The 17940-nt window shown below is 42.6% G+C and overlaps 2 protein-coding genes across 2 annotated transcripts; one reads left to right on the top strand and one right to left on the bottom strand.

Moving 5' to 3' along the window:
• Window positions 1-282: 282 nt before the first annotated feature.
• LRP2BP (LRP2 binding protein) lies at window positions 283-8226 on the bottom strand (the record flags this gene model as incomplete). Its single annotated transcript, XM_082482990.1, has 6 exons — window positions 283-348; window positions 2164-2329; window positions 5360-5583; window positions 6308-6413; window positions 6491-6633; window positions 8173-8226. The coding sequence occupies 6 exons, from the start codon at window positions 8224-8226 to the stop codon at window positions 283-285; spliced, it is 759 nt and encodes a 252-aa protein (XP_082339116.1).
• Window positions 8227-15403: 7177 nt separating this feature from the next.
• Window positions 15404-17938, top strand: ANKRD37 (ankyrin repeat domain 37). The gene is made up of 4 exons (XM_082482487.1): window positions 15404-15457; window positions 15818-15970; window positions 16998-17089; window positions 17617-17938. Exons 1-4 carry the CDS (start codon window positions 15431-15433, stop codon window positions 17849-17851), a joined length of 507 nt encoding a protein of 168 aa, XP_082338613.1. The 5' UTR covers window positions 15404-15430; the 3' UTR covers window positions 17852-17938.
• Window positions 17939-17940: the final 2 nt, after the last annotated feature.

Here is a 17940-nt window from a genome sequence, read left to right as displayed (position 1 = left end):
AAGCTTTTCAAAATATTAAATAATAAACCTTAAGTCTTCAATGCCATTTTAAAAAGTCTGCCTTTGCCTCATCTTGGTTAAAGGAAGATTATGAGCTTTTTGCTTTCTCTCTTTTTTTTTTTTTTTTTTTAGATAAAAAAGAATCAGTAAATTGCTTTAAGTAATAATTTACAGCAAGTTGAAAAGCAAGCAGTAAGCGATGAACAGTCTGTAATTGCTGGAGATTAAAGATGCTTTATTGTAGGAAATACATTTATATACCAGTCACAGTTAAAGGAAACACTAAATTCTCCCAAGGTTAGCTGCCAGTTCAAGGTCAGAAGCAACACCAGGATCCAGAAGGCATGCCTTTGAAGACAAAGAACAGGGAGTTCTCGTTTATAGCTAAAACAAAATTGTATGTTGTCAGTGTAACATTAATACGGTCTTTAAGTTTTGTTGGCATTATCTGGCATAATCAACTTGTTAAAATATCAAAGCGTTAATATACTCAGCTTTAAATCCCTGTTTCTGATGCCATGCAAGAAAAATTCAGTATTTAAAATGAGCATACTTGATTACAGTGTTAGGCTTGGTTTTGTTTTTCTTATTGTGTTTGTTGGTGTGGCATGTGCTGGCACCACAGCCACAAACGTAAACCTGCTTATAAACTGGAGCAGTTTCATTCACTTCAGGGTTCATCTATTTCAGTACCCTCTGGGATGCCCATCTTCCTTGCCTCTTCCTTGCCTCTTTCAAAACTGACTGGGTCTAGGAATGGTTGGCCAAAACCGCAGCTGAGCAGTTAATTAAAAGAGCAAACACAATTGTAATTTTAAGTGGGCATAATTGTACAGTTAGCAGGAGAATTATTTTCCAGGTACAAAAGGAACTGAACACACCTATGACTCTTGTCTTTACTTGTTCTAGAGTTACTGCTTCAGGTAGGTTCCTTGTTTATTTTCTGTCCCTTCTCTTTTGTTGGTGACGTAGAGATGCATGGCACCAGTCAATAGAAATCATCTCCTTTTATACTAAGAAGCTAGTGATGTTCCTAGATCGGCCTCAAATGTAGGGCTAGTGAATGATGAGTGAAGGCTGTGATGTTCTTTCCGTTGTGGTGGTTACGCTAGAGCTGATGGAAGATGGTGGGAAGGGCTGTACTTATACAAAGCCGTGCAGCGATGCAATCCTGATAGGCCTCTTCCATGCCTTAAGACTTACCTAGGACTATTCGTAACACCCCAGCTTAAATTCCTTTCCTGATCACCTCCTCATCCTATCCTCTAGAACACTTTTCAGAGCAGGAGAATAAAATGTTTAAAATGTATGTATTCAGAAGATCACCTACTCTGCTAGGCCTCTCGTATCAGGGGCTTCCCTGAGTAAGGAGCCACATAAATTGTTATTTGATAATTTATCATTTACGTAAGTCTCCATCAAAGTATTCTACTTGCAGAAACAAATGGTGTCTACATGGACAGAAATCCTAGAGGCTCTCCGAAGCACAGATCCAATCTTGCTACGCTCCCTTCAGTTGGCATAATCATCTTGCCATGACTGTACCTTTAGGCATCGCTGATACTATTTAGCAGATTCATCTTCTGAAAGCCATTATTGATCTTTTTTCTCAAGCGATAAATCTTACTTCAACTTTAAAACTTTCAAAAAATGTGACCTGTACAGTCAGGTAACAGTAGATCCCCAGCTATAGCTAAAAATGTAAACATAAAAATAAGCATGACAACGAGTTATGACTGATTTAAGTATCGTTAACGAAGGCTGTAATTGTTAGGGAATCTAAAGTAGAGGAAAAGTTACAATTTTTTAGTTTGAGAGAATGACAGCAAATTGGTTGGGGATAAAATTATTCAAATTGTTTCACTAATTTATCTTGCACGTTGCGAAGCTCTTTGCTGTGGTGATTATCAGAGATTGGTTTGTTTGGCAGAATGCATTGTTTCCTTAAGCAAGTGGGCAGATAGTATCCTTTCAAGGCTATTTTTAGTAATTTTCAATATACTTTTATCAGTCTGCATTTTCTTGCACAGAGATATATATATTTTTTTACATAAATAACATACATCGGAGTCTTTAACCAAACAGCAAGTTTAAAGACTCCAATCCAAGGTATCGCTCAATTCCATGACACCCAAATTAGTCTGTAAGACCTCCCCAACTTACCTTAGAATAGTATTTTTTAGCAGCGGCTTGATCTTGCTGTACACCTCGGCCAAGCTGGAGGCACCTAGCCAAGTAGAAAGCAGCCATAGCAACCCCCTTGGCTACATACATAGGAAGACAGTCAGTTATCTTCGCTAGCATATCGATGTCGTCATTCTCCATAATCCTGTTGTGGAATTTACAGCGTGAGGTTAGATAATGCTATTTCAAGCAATAATTTTAAGTTGACCATATATATCACTTGACAATGCTTCCTTTCCATTTACATTGTTATCCAAAATTAGCTGAAATTTAGATGTATTCAGCCGCTTGATGAGGATTCTTCTATTCAGGATTGGATTTGAAGTTGGTCTTATTTGAATATTGTGATATTAAATAGCAAACTAGCGTGTAGCTTTTGCAGTCATGTTCGCAGTAGTTATACTAGTTACAAATGGCAGCATATTCTACGCTAATTGTTCCTATTAAAACATTTCATGGAAATTAATACATATGTGGAAGAAAGGCAAAGCTTTTCATATAACTGAGCAGCCTCATCTAGTAGATGTCCCTGCCCGCAGCAGGGGGGTTGGAACTAGATGATCTTTAAAGGGCCAACCCAAACCATTCCGTCATTCTATGAAGCTAAATTTCCAAGGTTTTACTAGGATATTGGCAAAATCATAGTAATCTGAAGATCTCAGGCATGCTTGAGTGCCTCAGGCTATAAGACCCACTTATGACAACTGCTTACAACTCTTTCAGCTCAATTATTTTCTTTCTTCTGCATGCATCTTTCTGTTTGCTGTCACCTTACTTTCAGCATGGTTTTGTTACTAAGAACAGTTTTAAGAATCGAAGGGACAAAGTGAACTTTATTTTAACTGTCAGGCTATAATTACCTAGTATTGTTACTATAATATTAGGTACGACATTTTTGAAGTAGGAATTGATTTTTTTTTTCCCTAACCAATGTCTTAAAACAGAAACCCCCAAGCCCCATGTCCTTTCCAGATACCAAACAGTAATTACATGCTGCTTCACACATCATTTGAGTTTTTTGTTGTGTCAAACAGTCACAGACTTGACAGAAAAAAAGAAAGAAAAGTGCAAGGTGTTTCAGTTTATGGCTACTCCCTGTAAATTAGTGTTTATGAAAGATTATTCTGAAGGAACCCTCTGCAAGTGGGTGCCTGCTAAATCACTTGAATGTGTTGAGAGCAATGTTCTCCCACCAGATGTGATCCCGTTAACAAATACTGCAGCACAACAGAAAAAAAAAAACAAAGACTTATTAGGAAGATCATTCAAATATAATACCAGTAACCTATTACCTCTTTTATTTTTCCTGATATATAGCATTTTTGCCTTATTTCCAAAAGATACACAGCAGGATGATGATGCAAGGAACAACACCCAGTCGAGTCAGGCAGGCATTCTAGTTCAGCACAGTTGACTTCAAGAACATACCATAGCAATGGGTAAGTAGAACTGTGAAGTATCAGTAGCTAATCTAGACTCCAAATATTAGGCAAGGTTATACTGTACATAATCACATAATATTTGTATGTTTGTACATAATGTAACAAAGTGCCTAGTTGGTATGAACATAGACGGACAAACAAATTTTAGCAGAAAAGGTATTGATGCTTGATACAACTGGTTGAGCTGCTGAGAGACTTTTGTCTTGAGGCCACCCACAATCCCAATTAAGCGGAACTGTTTCAAGTATGGCAGCAGTATCTTATGGTTCAGAAATTGTCATTTCTGGCTGTAGTAAGGGAATTCATTGCTATTTTCTGCAATCACAATTGCAGCTGACAAAGTGCACTGTTTATTTGTGTGAATAACCTCCCGTGCGGCATTGGCTGGAGGGGATGCACTCCAAGTGGGACAAGCCAGACGAGACTGACTAGCCATCAGTCTGCGTACAGTGTGAGGGAAAGAAAAGCAGCAGTTCAGAGAGAAACCAATCCTTTTCAGCAATGAGTATAGCAAACAGCACTCACACATTGCTGAACTGCTGAGTTACCAGAGCTGCTGCTATCCAGTGGTGTACACAGGGCGCAGCTACTGTAAGATGGTAAGTTGTGACACGTTTATTGCTGGGCAGCAGCAGCATGATAAACATACCACAAAAACCATGAATGGTGTTGTGTGCAGCTTGTATAAGCAGTCTGTTAGTCTATCTGCATTGTATTTCCAGCAAATTAATAATCTGACAGACTGGACTTTTAAGATATACTGGCCAGCTCTGGAGGTTTGTCACAGAAACGTGCTGTTTACCAGCTGTAGAACTGGCACGATTGTTGCTCTTCTCCATAACTAATTAAAGATACAGAAACTAGATACAGACTGGCTGTGTTTAATATTGCAGCCTACACCAGAAGCCGCTATTTCTGCAATACACCAACTACTCCAGAGTACGGAGGTAGAGCAGTGAGCCCCACGGTGACTGCCTGGGGAAAGGTGGTCAGCGCTGCCCAGCTGTGGCTCAGACCAGTACTTCTACGTGAGCCGGTAATCACCAGAAACCACTTGTGTGCAGATGCCAGTGTGGTCTGCATCCCTATAAGCAGCAACTGATGAAAAGCTAAAGGGTGATAACTTTGCACTGTGTGCAGCGGCTGCTTCGAGGTGCCAGGCCAGAGTGCTTATTGCAGGATGCCACCCAGTATCGGTGCTTGCGTTTCCTGTAAAGGATGCAGGAATGGGACCAAAGCACGCTGAGCCCCAGAGCAAGGAAATGATGGGGTGGAAGAGAGTGGGTAGAAATCACATTAAGGTGGGGGATGTGGAGAACAGAAGAATACTTGTAGGGGTTTAAGAGGGAACGGTGAAGCAGGAGCCTCGAGGAGATTGTGGACTGAGGAGACAGGAAGGCAGGTTGTGCGTGGGCTTCTACTTGGGATTCTAGTTCAGGCTGTTTTGTTTCACAGGATCAGAAAGAAAAGTTCAACTGTACTGGATAAGTGAGAACTATACTTATACTACAAATAGTAGTATTATACTACAAAATAGTATACTAGAATACTACAAAATAGTATTAATTTTGTCTGTGGTTTGCTATTGCCTCTTTAAAGATGAGGTTTTGGAATTCATTATCTCAAACGCCTCTTGAATTTGAGAGACAAGAGCATGAACTTAATCATTTTATTCTGAGATATGTGGTCTTACATGAAGAACCATAATAAAAAATAAAGCAAAACTAACTCACCTTTTGGCTACTGCAGCAGCTGTTGAGTAAAATTTTCTTTTGTAATAATATTCCACAAGATGGCCTTGAGCATAGATGTTTCCACGTTCTGCTGCTTCTCTCAAACACTCCAAAGCCGCCTTAGTGTTCTGATGTATACCTTGTCCATAGAGGTACATAACACCCAGTGCTCCCTGTGATTCCAGGTTTCCATTGCCACATGCTTCTGAATGCCAGAAAAAGGCCTAAACAAGAGGTACAAAGTTGGAGTCTATGTTTACTTCAGCTGCTTTTCTTGCATATGGTTTCCATAAAAGCTTTTACATCAACCGTCCTGTAAGAAGCGCTTATACATAGAAGAAAGCAGAATACTTCTAAGGTTTAAAAACCTGCTTCATTTACTGTCAGAGCTGTCAGTCAGTGACACCTGTTTCATTTCTGTATGTTACCAAAGCTGACAAACCTTAAGTCCATTCTATCATCTTCCCTGATACTCCCACTAAAAAAAAATCATCTTGGCTAGCAGTCACACATGAGGCAAAATCACAGAATCACAGAGTTTCAGAGTTGGAAGGGACCTCTAGAGATCATCTAGCCCAACTCCCCTGCCAAAGCAGGATTGCCCAGAGCACATTACTCAGGACTGCATCCAGGCAGGTCTTGAAACTCTCCAGAGAAGGGGACTCCACCGCCTCCCTGGGCAGCCTGTGCCAGTGCTCTGTCACCTGAACCGTAAAGAAGTGTTTCCGTGTATTTGAATGGACCTTCCTGTGCTCTAACTTGTGCCCATTGCCCCTTGTCCTGTCACTGAGGGATTCTGGCCATTGATTCATATGGGCTTAACTGGATGATAATGCCTTGTAGTACTTAAAATACAGCCTTCAGAGTCAAATACATCACTGTACTCTTTCTGTGAAATTCAAAATTCATTGGGACTCACTAAACTCAAAAGGTTTGAGTGGGCTTTACCTTCTTTAGATCTTTTAGAACCGACACAGAATAAAGCATTCCTAAAGTATTCTGGGCCTTCACACATGCTTTTGGGTTCCCATGGTCTGCAGCAATAAGCCACAACCTAAGAAAATGGGGAAAAAGAAAGCTGAAGTAACACAGCATCTTACAGTCATAAGGAAAATCACTGACTGCCATTACCTTTCAGCCTCTTCAGTTGACTGCTTAACACCGCATCCTTCATAATACGCTCTGCCAAGATTGTATGCAGCTGCAAACTTCAAGTGTCTTGCTTTTGGGGAATCAGAGTCTAGTATTTTCTTCATGTATTCCACTCCCTTTTCCTAAAATTGAGAGATTTTAATTATTACCTTTGGGACTGGGAAGAGGATGAAATAAAGAACCTGCAAATCCACTAACTTCTGCAAGACAGGTAATTTTGAAGAAAGGCTGAGGCATACTGTTGGGGCAGTCTGGAGAACAGTATCACACCAGAGCAGAACTGATCTTTGCTTACTGGACAGCCCTTAAATTTTTTTACCTCAGCATATTTTTCATCTGAAGCATTTTCTTATAAACGTTCATCTGATAGTATATTACTCTTCTTCATTGAGAAAAGTTTTCTCAAAAATATTCTTGTACTTAACATAAATGAATGTCACATCCTAAACTTGCTACATTTTCAGTTTTGGACTTCTTTAATCTTCTTTAATGATATTGCACGTCTGAAATGTAAAACAACCTTAACAGAAGGCAAAGTGATAGAATAGCACACTCTGATGTCCATCCATTTAAAAGTACCTTAGATTTGTAATGACAAAAAATGATAATGTTAAATAAGCAAATGGAGAACATTGCATTTGAGCAGCTGTATGGTGTGTCATCTGAGGACCTTAAAAGTATTTTGGAAACAAGGTTTACACTGTTAGGATTTAGCATGGGCACCCTGTTTAAATACATGAGAAATAATCCTTTATGAAAGGTTGCTCTTTTATTCACTTCTCATACAGTAATACACAAAAAAGAAAGATACTTTACTAAAATGTTTATTTGCAGGTAAACCAATGTAGTAATTATACAGGCATACAGCATACAGAACAAGTGAACCACCTCTAAAATCCAGAGTATTTTTTTGCTCTGCTGACAATCCTCTAAGCACCAGAGAAGAGTCCGATTTGTTAATATACTGGCTCATTTTCTTGCCCTCCCATCTTGTTATCTATCCTTTTTTTCATCTCCTTTTTATTCTTTCCTCATACCACTCTTTAAGATAAATTTCTTCAAGAAATTAACTCTTTTTCTTTTTATTGTAGTAATTCATTCCTTTGTCTTTCTTTTTTTTTGTAATGTAATTCCTCAATTTGAATTCTTCAAATTCTTGCAAATGTAATTCTTCACTTGTCTAATTTAACAATATTACTGCCAACCACCTCCAGAAGCAAAATCTTTTTTAGCATCCGTGGTAAGAGAATAGAAAGTACCTTAAAAACATCTTTGTGCAACAGATGTTTTACACTGAAATATAGTTATTTGATTTCCATTTTTACACATTTTTTTTATTTGTATACACTGCTTATTAAAAAGTAACAAATTACTAGCAATTTTAAACATAACTTCCACACAAATTACAACCAAACCCTTAGAAGTTATATTTTAAAATAGAAATTAGTGTATTTTTCGGAGAAACCTATTTTGTTATAGCTATTTTTGAGACCTTCTTTAGCCTACAACCCTCTCTCTTTGTAAACATATGTACTCTATGAAACTAAATCAAAGAAAGACCTGTTTATTTTAAACTAAATAATCAAGCTTACAAAGAAGCTCTTGGTCATTATCAGTTAATATTAAAAGACAAGTAAAAAGTGTACAGCTAGATTACTCACAGGGTCTTCTTTAGTGCCTAGTCCATCATAATGCATGACACCAAGCTGATACATTGCTTGAAAATCTGTATCCTGGATTTTTTCAAAGTGTATTAATGCTTCTTCATACGACCCCTGGGAAAGACAGAATAAGCAATGACGTACACAGAACAAAGAGTACGTACAGCTACAGCAGCTTAGCTCTCCGGTGTGTACTCTCTTAACAGTATTTAAACCTGGAGCGCTTTCCTAGTGAACAAAGAACAAAAAATTGCAACTGTAGAAGTGGCAGAAAACAGAAATAGCATAAGTCAACAACCACAAGAAAGTTGGACAGCGTGGAAGCACTTACAACTTTCAAACAAGTTTTCATTGTTTGTGTATCTTAACAGATACTCAAACAATCCCTGAATATCAGTAGTGGTATACAAACATCATCTCTGAAGACGAAAGATATTCTGACAACATTTTTTCCCCTCCCCCAAAATGCCATTTTTTTTAGCTTAAGGAGGCAAGAGTCTAACTCAGGTGCCCTCCCCCATCTATCTGACATCCCTACTTCAGTGAGCTATTCATACACCTCGAGGGTTTCAGAGTCTGCTCTTACATCTCCACTAAGTGTTGGTTTCACAAAGACTAAACTCGGAAGACTTTATGGACCCAGCTGTCTGCCCCCTGTTTCTTATGAGGGCATCGCCTGCAACAGCAGAGACACTTCCACTTCTAAGAAAGAATCTTAGAGAGTATTTGCTTCTGCGTTGTCAAAGAAGAAACTGTATTTTAAAATACAGTTAACTCCAATGTAACGGTTAACTGAGCCTGATGTCCTTACTGAAAATTTTTTATCCATGCATATAAGCATCCTAAGTAAAAACAATATTGAAATCAAAATGTTCTTCTCTATACTTTTTCTTCAAATTTTATGTTTTGATAAAGCAATACCAGACTGCAAAAGTTTAGAACTGAGCGATAGTTCGGCAGTCCGTCAAACATCCTCACAATGACCAAACACGCCTTGTTAATACTGTCCAAGCTATTAATTATGACTGTGTGGGCTTTGTTTTTTTAAAGAACTCCAGGAAAAAAAAAAATACAGTGCCTTTTTACAACCAGCTGTCATGAGTATCAGAAAAAGAAGTAGGGGAGGCACCTGTACCCTCACCTTCCCTGAGAATTTACTGCTATAAGAAGGAGTCGTAGGACTCTGATCAGGCAGTGATTTTTTTCTAACATCTGAAATTGCAGTACTATGAGAACAGGCATTTTTAGGCACTACAGGCATACGTCCAAAAATCTGGAAATTAAAACCTCCTCAAAGAATAAATTTGGGGATGGACAGCAATATATAACATGGACATTCAAGCCAGCTCATCAAGAAACAGGCAGGTCTCCTGCTCCATGGGGTCAGTCTTGATCATGCCAAAATCAGGCAATTCATTAACAAAAACATTAAGAAGGACAGGGCCCAGAAAGCAGAAACCCTGAGGGAGTTAATTCTGGTCCTGCTGCAAACCCTGAAACTGATTTACACTGTGCCACTAGCTGCACTACACACAGTACTGAATCCATGCACGTCACATTTGAAAATATGTGAATTAATACTTGTACTCCATTCTTTTCCATCTTCCTGAACTGAGTTATTCTAATTTTCACAAGAACTTGAGGTTTAAGTTCCCCTGCCAGCCAGTCTTACGCTTTTCCTGGAGCATTTACTTTTAAATAGATGTGCGACCAATTTTAGCCAAAGTGGGCAGGGACAGAAATCTCAAAGATAATGTTTCAACAAATTTAATCAAAACTAGTGGCCAGGTAGGGAACAAAGGTCAGAAGGTGTGTCTTGGGTCAGGGATCAGTACCACGTAGCTGGAAACACAGCGTATTGGGTTTGCCCAGTCGGCTGCCAAAAAACAACTCATTTTGGAAGCCGACTGAAGGGGTGGGCTGCTACTTACCAATCTGGTCCTTAGGAGACCTGGGAAGAAACTGGGAGACACCACCTGATGCTTCGAGAAGTGCAGGAGAAATGTATTTAGGGGGAACACCTGGTGATTTGCATGGGAAATGAATAAGCATCTCTTGTAGGTTTTTTTTAAGGTGTCTCTTTTTCCATTGGAATGGTATTGAAAATTGTCAGCTTTGTAATATTTACTTAAAAGAAGGAAACCACAACCTCTTCGTAGTACAGTTGTCCTTTCAGAAGGTGTGCCAGGGGATCTCCACCTGCCGTTCTCTTTGCCAATAGCTCCTCTGCTTTTCCAAGTAAAGCAGCACGGCTGCAGTTCTCTGCTTAAAAATAGATATACATTTGGGTTTTTTCCCCAAAACAGATGGAACAGCATCAGTAAGCACAATAAAGGTCTGAAGCTGGTGGTGTCCCCTTTTTATTACATTTTTTTGAAGACTAAGATGAAAGAAAGGGCAATTTGATAAAAAGGACAAGTTTTTTCTACAATAAAGTGACCTGCTCGGTTGATGAGGGGCGAGCAGTGGACGTTGTCTACCTGGATTTCTCCAAGGCTTTCGACATGCTTCCCCACAGTATCCTCCTAGAGAAACTGGTGCATTATGGTCTAGACAAGTGGTCTGGGCGATGGGTGGGGAACTGGCTGACAGGCGGCACCCAGAGGGTGGTGGTCAATAGGTCCTTTTCAAACTGACAACCTGTCACAAGTGGGGACCCCCAGGGATCAGTACTGGGCCCAACACTGTTTAATATTTTCATAAGTGATCTGGGTGATGGGATCAAGTGTACCCTGATGAAGTTTGCTGATGACACCAAACTGAGTGGGGAAGCAGACACTTGGGAAGGGAGAGCCACCCTTCAGGAAGACCTGGAGACGCTGAAAGAATGGGCTAACTAGAACCTTATAAAGTTCAACAAGGACAACTGTAAGGTCTTGTACCTGGGAAAACATTATCCAGGAGTGCAGCACAGACTGGGATCTACCCAGCTGCGGAGCAGCTCTGTGGAAAGGAACCTGGTGGTCCTGGTGGACAACAAGCTCAATAGGAGCAAACAGTGCGAAAGCCAACAGGATGCTGTGTTGCATCAACAAGGGCACCACCAGCAGAGATAAAGTCGTTATCCCACTCTGCTCAGCACTGGTCAGGCCACTCCTGGAATCCTGTGTTCAGTTTTGGTCCCTGCTATACAAGAGAGATGTGGACAGGCTGGAGAGGGTCCAGAGAAAGGCCACCAAGGTGATCAAAGGGCTGGGAAGCCTGCCGTATGAGGAAAGGCTGAGAGAACTGGGTTTGTTCAGCCTTGAGGAAAGAAGGCTCAGGGGAGACCTTATCACCACATTCCAGTAATTAAAGGGTGGCTACCAGGAAGACAGAGACTCTCTTTTTACAAGGAGTCATATGGAAGAGGAGGATGATGGGTACAAGTCACTCCTGGGGAGATTCCGGCTGGACAAGAGGAAAATTTTTCACAGTGAGAACAATCAGCCCTTGGAATAATCTCCCCAGGGAAGTGATGGATTCCCCACCATTGGACTTCTCCTACCTGGTGCCTCGGGGACGGGCTGGGCGCTGTATGCCTGGGGCTGGCGCTCACTGCGCAGCTTCATCCTGCCCTGGCGGCCAGTGGCCTGGAGATGGCTGGTGGCAGTTGGCAGTTGTCAGTTGTTGGCTGATCGTTGTTCCCCTTGCTGTCCTGGAGCTCCCTGCAGCCCAGCCCAGACTGTGGCAGCATCCATAGCAGGGTCTTGGGGCCCTTCTACAAGGCAGAAGAAAGAGGGCAGGGAAAGTAACGTTGGTATTTTGGTCCATTTTCCAAAAGAGAGGAGAGTGACAGTGTCACGTAGGTCTATGGAGGTAACACCTCGAGCTGTTGGCCAGTGCCAAACAATGTGAAAACAGGTGACAGGATAGGACAGGCTGCAGTTTGGGCAGCCACCAGATCTTCCCACTGCCTGCTGGTCCCATTGCAAATTAAACGCCGAAGCCCAAAATGTGCTGCAGAAAGCGATTATAGGCAAAAATAACAGAAACCCCCAATGCCATGCAGTTAAAAGGGCACTCGGCCATGAAACTTTGGTCTGAGAAATGGGACTTCAGTGCTTCCAATCATCAGAAACTGTTGTAATACAGTTTGTTTTCCATAGATATTACACAACTTAGAAGGATAATTGAGGGAAAGTGCTGTTTGAAGCCGATTTCTCATGAAACGTAAAGGATTGTTTCCACTTCTGTTGCTGGCTTCTGGCTGTCTCTCTTATAAAAAGGCATATAATATCAAAATGCTGCGAGGGCGCTTTTAAAATAATCTTTAGCTGCATTCCCAACTTTTTTTTTTTCAGATGATTATCATCCTCCCATTTGTGGCAGTGCCATCTGTTTCTATAGCAACAGGAACAGAGGCAACAGTCAGAACGGGAGAGTAATGCTGGTGGGTTTGTGTGGTTACACCTGCGCGTCCCCATGTGATGTTTTCCAACAGCCCCAACTGACTTCTTTAAGTGCCAAAAAACTACCCAAACTTGTCCTGGTTCATTTGGTGTAGATGATATAGCCTCCAGGAAAAAAAAAAGCTTTTTTTTTAAAGCATCAATGAATGACTTGATTTAACAGGCAGAAGAGCAGTCTGAAAGCAACGATACCCTTCCGCAAAGGCAATTCACACAGGGCGGCGTTGCTGCTTTGGATGCTAAAGGGTGTGAGTTTCAGCAGCACACCCTGGTTTATCCGATTGCTTAGAGGCATTTATTAGAGCCAGTTTTCCCAATTTCATTTTCTTGACTCCTATGCAAGATGTGTAGTCTGATGTACAAAGCGCAGAGGAATTTTTAGTGAGTTGTGTTCCAGAACAGCTGTAGCCTGTAGGCCTCCTCCTTAAGTGGCACTTGGGCTGGGCCATACAAAATAGATCAGAAATGCTGCACCTGTGTTTATAACCAATACGAGTGTCAGTTCTTCTTCAGGGGCAGAAGAGCTTTGCAGGCACTAATGAGGCAAGCAAAATGTGACACGAAGCACAAGAACTAATGAATAGCAGGAATTTTACAAGGGCACGTAGTGATAGGATGAGGAGGAATGGCTTCAAACTGGAAGAGGGGAGATTTAGATTAGATATAAGGAAGAAATTTTTTACTCTGAGGATGGTGAGCCCCTGGCCCAGGTTGACCAGAGAAGCTGTGGCAGCCCCATCCCTGGAGGTGTTCAAGGCCAGGCTGGATGGGGCTTTGAGCAACCTGGGCTGGGGGGAGGTGTCCCTGCCCATGGCAGGGGGGTGGAACTGGATGAGCTTTAATGTCCCTTCCAACCCAAACCATTCTATGATCCTATGAATTTGAAGAGAGTAGTAGCTGGCAGGGTGCAAGAGTTTGTGTAGGTGGTTATGCTGGAAAGATGGGATTCCTCAAGTGCAGCTTGAAACCTAGAAATTGCTGGAATTGCTGAGGTGATGTAGGGGAGGAAAAAAAAAAACCTCTTGGCCCATCCAGGACTATTTACTCTCAAGCTACTTCGGATATTTGCTTTTTCAGAAGCGTCTTTATAGCTGCATAAACAATGACTGTGGATTTCTGGCATCTGTGCAGAGGTATTTCATCCCCAACAATGCGTTAGGTAGAAATGCAGGGATTTTGTTTGTTTATTGACTAATTCGCTTGGCAAGGTGTTCAGGAAAAAAAACATTTGGTAATTACACAGGTGTATTTCCGTATGAAAGGAGAGGTGAGGACTGTCACTGAAATAATTGTGCTGAATTGATACATTGCCCATTTATGTGGATTTCTGCACATGTTAAAATGGTACTGTATATGTTCATATTCCACTACTTAAATAATTTACAATCGGTTTCCCGTAGGAGAAACAGGAGGTAATTGTCATAATGTGTGCTCGTTTATTTCGGAACAATATGTACCCTAAAGGAGCACTGTTAGGCTTCTTTTCCCCTCACTCTCTTTATCAAAACCATGCAGTTTTATTTGGTTTTGAAACACATGACTTTCGATTGCCTTTTTTTTTAAATGATGGTAGTGATTATGGGTAACTTCCATAACACACATGTAGGCATCTGACACAGAAGGAAATACTACAGTGCTAAGAAAGCGGACTTGTAGTATCTTGGGCATTGGGTTAAGATGCTTCTCTCTTCTCGTCAGGCTTCCAATTGCGAAGCGTGATTAGTGGTAATTGAATCCAAATTGGATTTTAGAGCATGGAAATGACAGGCAGTTGTTTTTAAATGTAATCATAGAATCATAGAATGGTTTAGGTTGGAAAGGACCTGGAAGATCATCGAGTTTCAACCCCCTGCCATGGGCAGGGACACCTCCCACTAAACCAGGTTGCTCAAAGTCCTGTCCAGTCTGGCCCTGAACACCTCCAGGGATAGGGCAGCCACAACTGCTCTGGGCAATTTGTTCCAGTGTCTCACCACCCTCACAGGAAACAATTTCTTCCTGGTATCTAATCTAAATCTCCCCTCTTCCAGTTTGAAACTGTTACCCCTTGTCCTATTGCAACAGGCCCTTGTAAAAAGTCCCTCCCCAGCTTTCCTGTAGCCCCTTTAGGTACTGGAAGGCCACAATAAGGTCTCCCCAGAGCCTTCTCTTCTCCAGGCTGAACACCCCCAACTCTCTCAGCCTGTTCCCATAGCAGAAGTGTTCCAGTCCTCTGAATTTACAGTACTTTCAACAGAAAGTTCTGTTTCTGCAAACCTGTTTTGAACAGAGATGAGACGGGCGGCCGTCCCGACCTCCCCCGACACCCACTGGGGTCCCACCAGGCCATGGTGACCTCGCTGTGTCCCACATGCTGAGGGGAGCTGCTCGCACCACTGACGGCTGTGTTTGTCACCCCTGATCCGTCTCCTTGCCCTGGTGGCAGAGCTCGGGCAGGAGAACAGCAGGGACTTATTTATGCTGACATAAGCTTTTTGGGGAAAATACTCTTAAATTAATCCTCCCTTTTTTTTCTTTCTTTGATCCAAGATGTCATCTTTCCAGACCAGCGCTGAGGTACATTGGCAGAACCACATTGGATGTTGGCAACAGCAAATGCAGCAAATAAACCGATTAATACACATCGCGGTGAGCTGGAAGGGCTTGGGGTTCCCTCCACACTCCCCAGGGCAGGGGCAGGAGGGCACCCCGGCGCCGCCCGCCCCCCCTCAGGGCCGGGCCCTGGCTGCCCGCTGCCTCCCGCTCCCCCCTCAACTTTCCCGCCACTGCGGGACGTGCCGGGCCGTCCCCCGCGACATGGCGGCGCCTTCCCGCCCTGCCTGCGGACGTGCGGCCCCAGCAGCCGGGGCGCGCAGGGGAGGGAGGCGATGCTGGCGCCGGGCTGCGGGGCTGAGGTGAGGCGGCGGGAACGGGGGAAAGGTGGGTCGGTGGTTTGCGCCTGGGCCGGGGCCCCGCTCCGGGGCTGTGTGGAGAGCAGCCGGGCGGGTCGGGGCACTACCCGCCGCCACCGGCACTTGTGGTGAAGAGACGAAAAACCAAAAAAAAAAAAAAAAAAATAATGCTCGGATTGGTTTTTCTTTAAAAAAAAATAATAAATAAAGGGCATTCTTAAGGAACACAGAGGTGCGTTGGTTTGTGAGGGGGACGCTTTCTGCTGTGCGGTATTCTCAGATTTGCCGCGGCTGACTGGCAATAACATTGTGCTTTTTTTTTTTTTTAATTTATTTTTTTAATCCGATTTTGTGTTCTTTCAGGGCGGCAGCTCCAGCAGCCTGCTTGAGGCGGGCACGGGGGTGAACGCGCCGTGGGACGCAGTGGGTCAGTGCCCGGCTCACCTGGCGGCGGGGGCCGGGGCCGCTCTGTTCCTCCTCTGGCAGCTGCGGACAGGAGCCAATTTGAACCAACAGGTAAAAACAACGGAGTCCTGTTTTTCTCACTTCTAATCTGGCATGTCAGTAAGTCCCTTTTATGTTATTTACATATTATTTTATCTAAGAGGGGTTTTATATACACCATTGTATTGCATGAGGTATCCGGGGCTGCTTATTTTAGAGTAATTTTATTCTAGCGTGAGCCAAAAAGCCTATCTATATTGCGTTAGCTATTTCATTTGCTACGTATAATGCAATTTTCACACATACAGCACTGTGTGCAACGTGAAAAAAACCATAATTCTCTTACACAAGTGAGTATTCCTTTTTCCTCTGAAATTTTGCCTCTACTTCCAGTAGACATAAGGAGGTTGTAGCCAGGTGGGGGTTGGTCTCTTCTCCCAAGTAACAAGCAATAGGACAAGAGGAAACGGCCTCAAGTTGTGTCAGGGGAGGTTTAGATTGGGTATTAGGAAAAAGTTCTTCACCCAAATGGTTGTCAAGCACTGGAACAGGCTGCCCAGGGAAGTGGTGGAATCGCTATCCCTGGAGGTATTTAGAAGACACGTAGATGTACGTGGTACTGAGGGACACGGTTTAGTGGTGGACTTGGCAGTGTTAGGTTGACGGTTGAACTCAATGATCTTAAAGGTCTCTTCCAACCTAGACAATTCTGATTCTATGGCTTTTCCTCTAGCTGCGAAGTTTGATTTGCTTGTACTTCTGAGCTGGTAGCAGCAAGCTGTTGGTGACAGCAACCCCTGAGCAGCGCTGAAAGATGCTGTTGATCAGTGCAGAGTGTATTCTGGGTCAGTTATCTTGTAGAAGGTAAAGATTAAAGAGTGAATAGTGCACGGGACAGGATTTCTGCTTTGCTGTGATGGACCCACTAAACATTTAATGGCAGTTACCGAGTACACTTTACCGGCTGTACGCCTTTAACCTCTCAACTCAGAACGGACCCGCGCAGAGTAACACCCCATACCCACATGCTGGAGAACAAGACAGCTTCACCGTATTCCCCTTCCTTCAAATGACAACTACCTATTAATTGTGGTTTTAGGATTGCTTCGGAGAAGCCCCAATTCATAAAGCAGCAAAAGCTGGGAGTTTGGAATGTCTTGCTCTCCTTGTTGCTGGCGATGCCAAAATTGAGTAAGTTGAGCTACATTTAGTCATTTCCGTAACAGCATCAAAGGATAAGTGTATTTCACACAGTACTTTTTCCTGTTCAGAGTGTGCATGCGAAGAGCGTAAATACAGATTACTATAGGCAGAAGAGCAGTATTAAAAACTGCCACAAACACCAAAGCAGCGTAGAGCACACGCTGCTCAGTTCCATGTGAAAGAATTCTGTAGTAACTGCTAAGAGAATATTCCTCATGAGTTCTCCTTGTTAGTTTTCCATGGTGACTAATGCTGTTTTGCCTTTCTGATACACCAAGCCAGTCACGGTCTGATGACAAATGTATTTTAAAATAATTATTCCTTATTGGATTTAATACCAAGCCCTCTGTATGAGCAGAGCCCAAGCTATCCTTGACAAGCCTTCTTGCTGCGGATTCTCCGTACTTATTTTTATACCTCTCTCCAGTGTGACCACTTAATTAATCTTGATCAGTGCTTGCTCATAATAAACATTTCAGTTTAATGGATCAGTTATCATTAATTCTGTGTTTCAGCTTGCGCAACAACAGCGGACAAACAGCAGCAGACCTGGCATTGGCTTACGGCTTTCTGGAATGCGCCAAGTTCCTGACGGGGATTCAGCAGAGTCGGGCAGTGAAGCGGAGAGGACAGCCTGGCTGTGCACCCGGTGACCAATGCCGCTTGCCCAGGGAGGACCCAGCTGCACGGAGAGGAGAAAGCGACACCAGCAGATCCGTAAGCAGGAAGAGAAGAGCAGATGGTGTGTAATACCATTAGCTTACTACAATTCAGAATATTTTGAATATTTTTTTAATGCTTTTGGCATTGAAGTAAATAAATTTGGTGTTAAGATACGC

Source organism: Vanellus vanellus, assembly GCF_965231255.1.
Source record: "Vanellus vanellus genome assembly, chromosome: 4".
Lineage (NCBI taxonomy): Eukaryota > Metazoa > Chordata > Aves > Charadriiformes > Charadriidae > Vanellus > Vanellus vanellus.
The sequence above is the reverse complement of the archived record's forward strand: the minus strand, read 5'-3'. Positions and strand labels throughout refer to the sequence as shown.

Excerpts from the sequence above, each read along its gene's own strand:
- ANKRD37 (XM_082482487.1), top strand. The coding sequence starts at position 15,431 with ATGCTGGCGCCGGGCTGCGGGGCTGAG. Across the intron at positions 15,971-16,997 it reads GAGCCAATTTGAACCAACAG|GATTGCTTCGGAGAAGCCCC; the intron begins GTAAAAACAACG and ends TTGTGGTTTTAG. Across the intron at positions 17,090-17,616 it reads GCTGGCGATGCCAAAATTGA|CTTGCGCAACAACAGCGGAC; the intron begins GTAAGTTGAGCT and ends TCTGTGTTTCAG.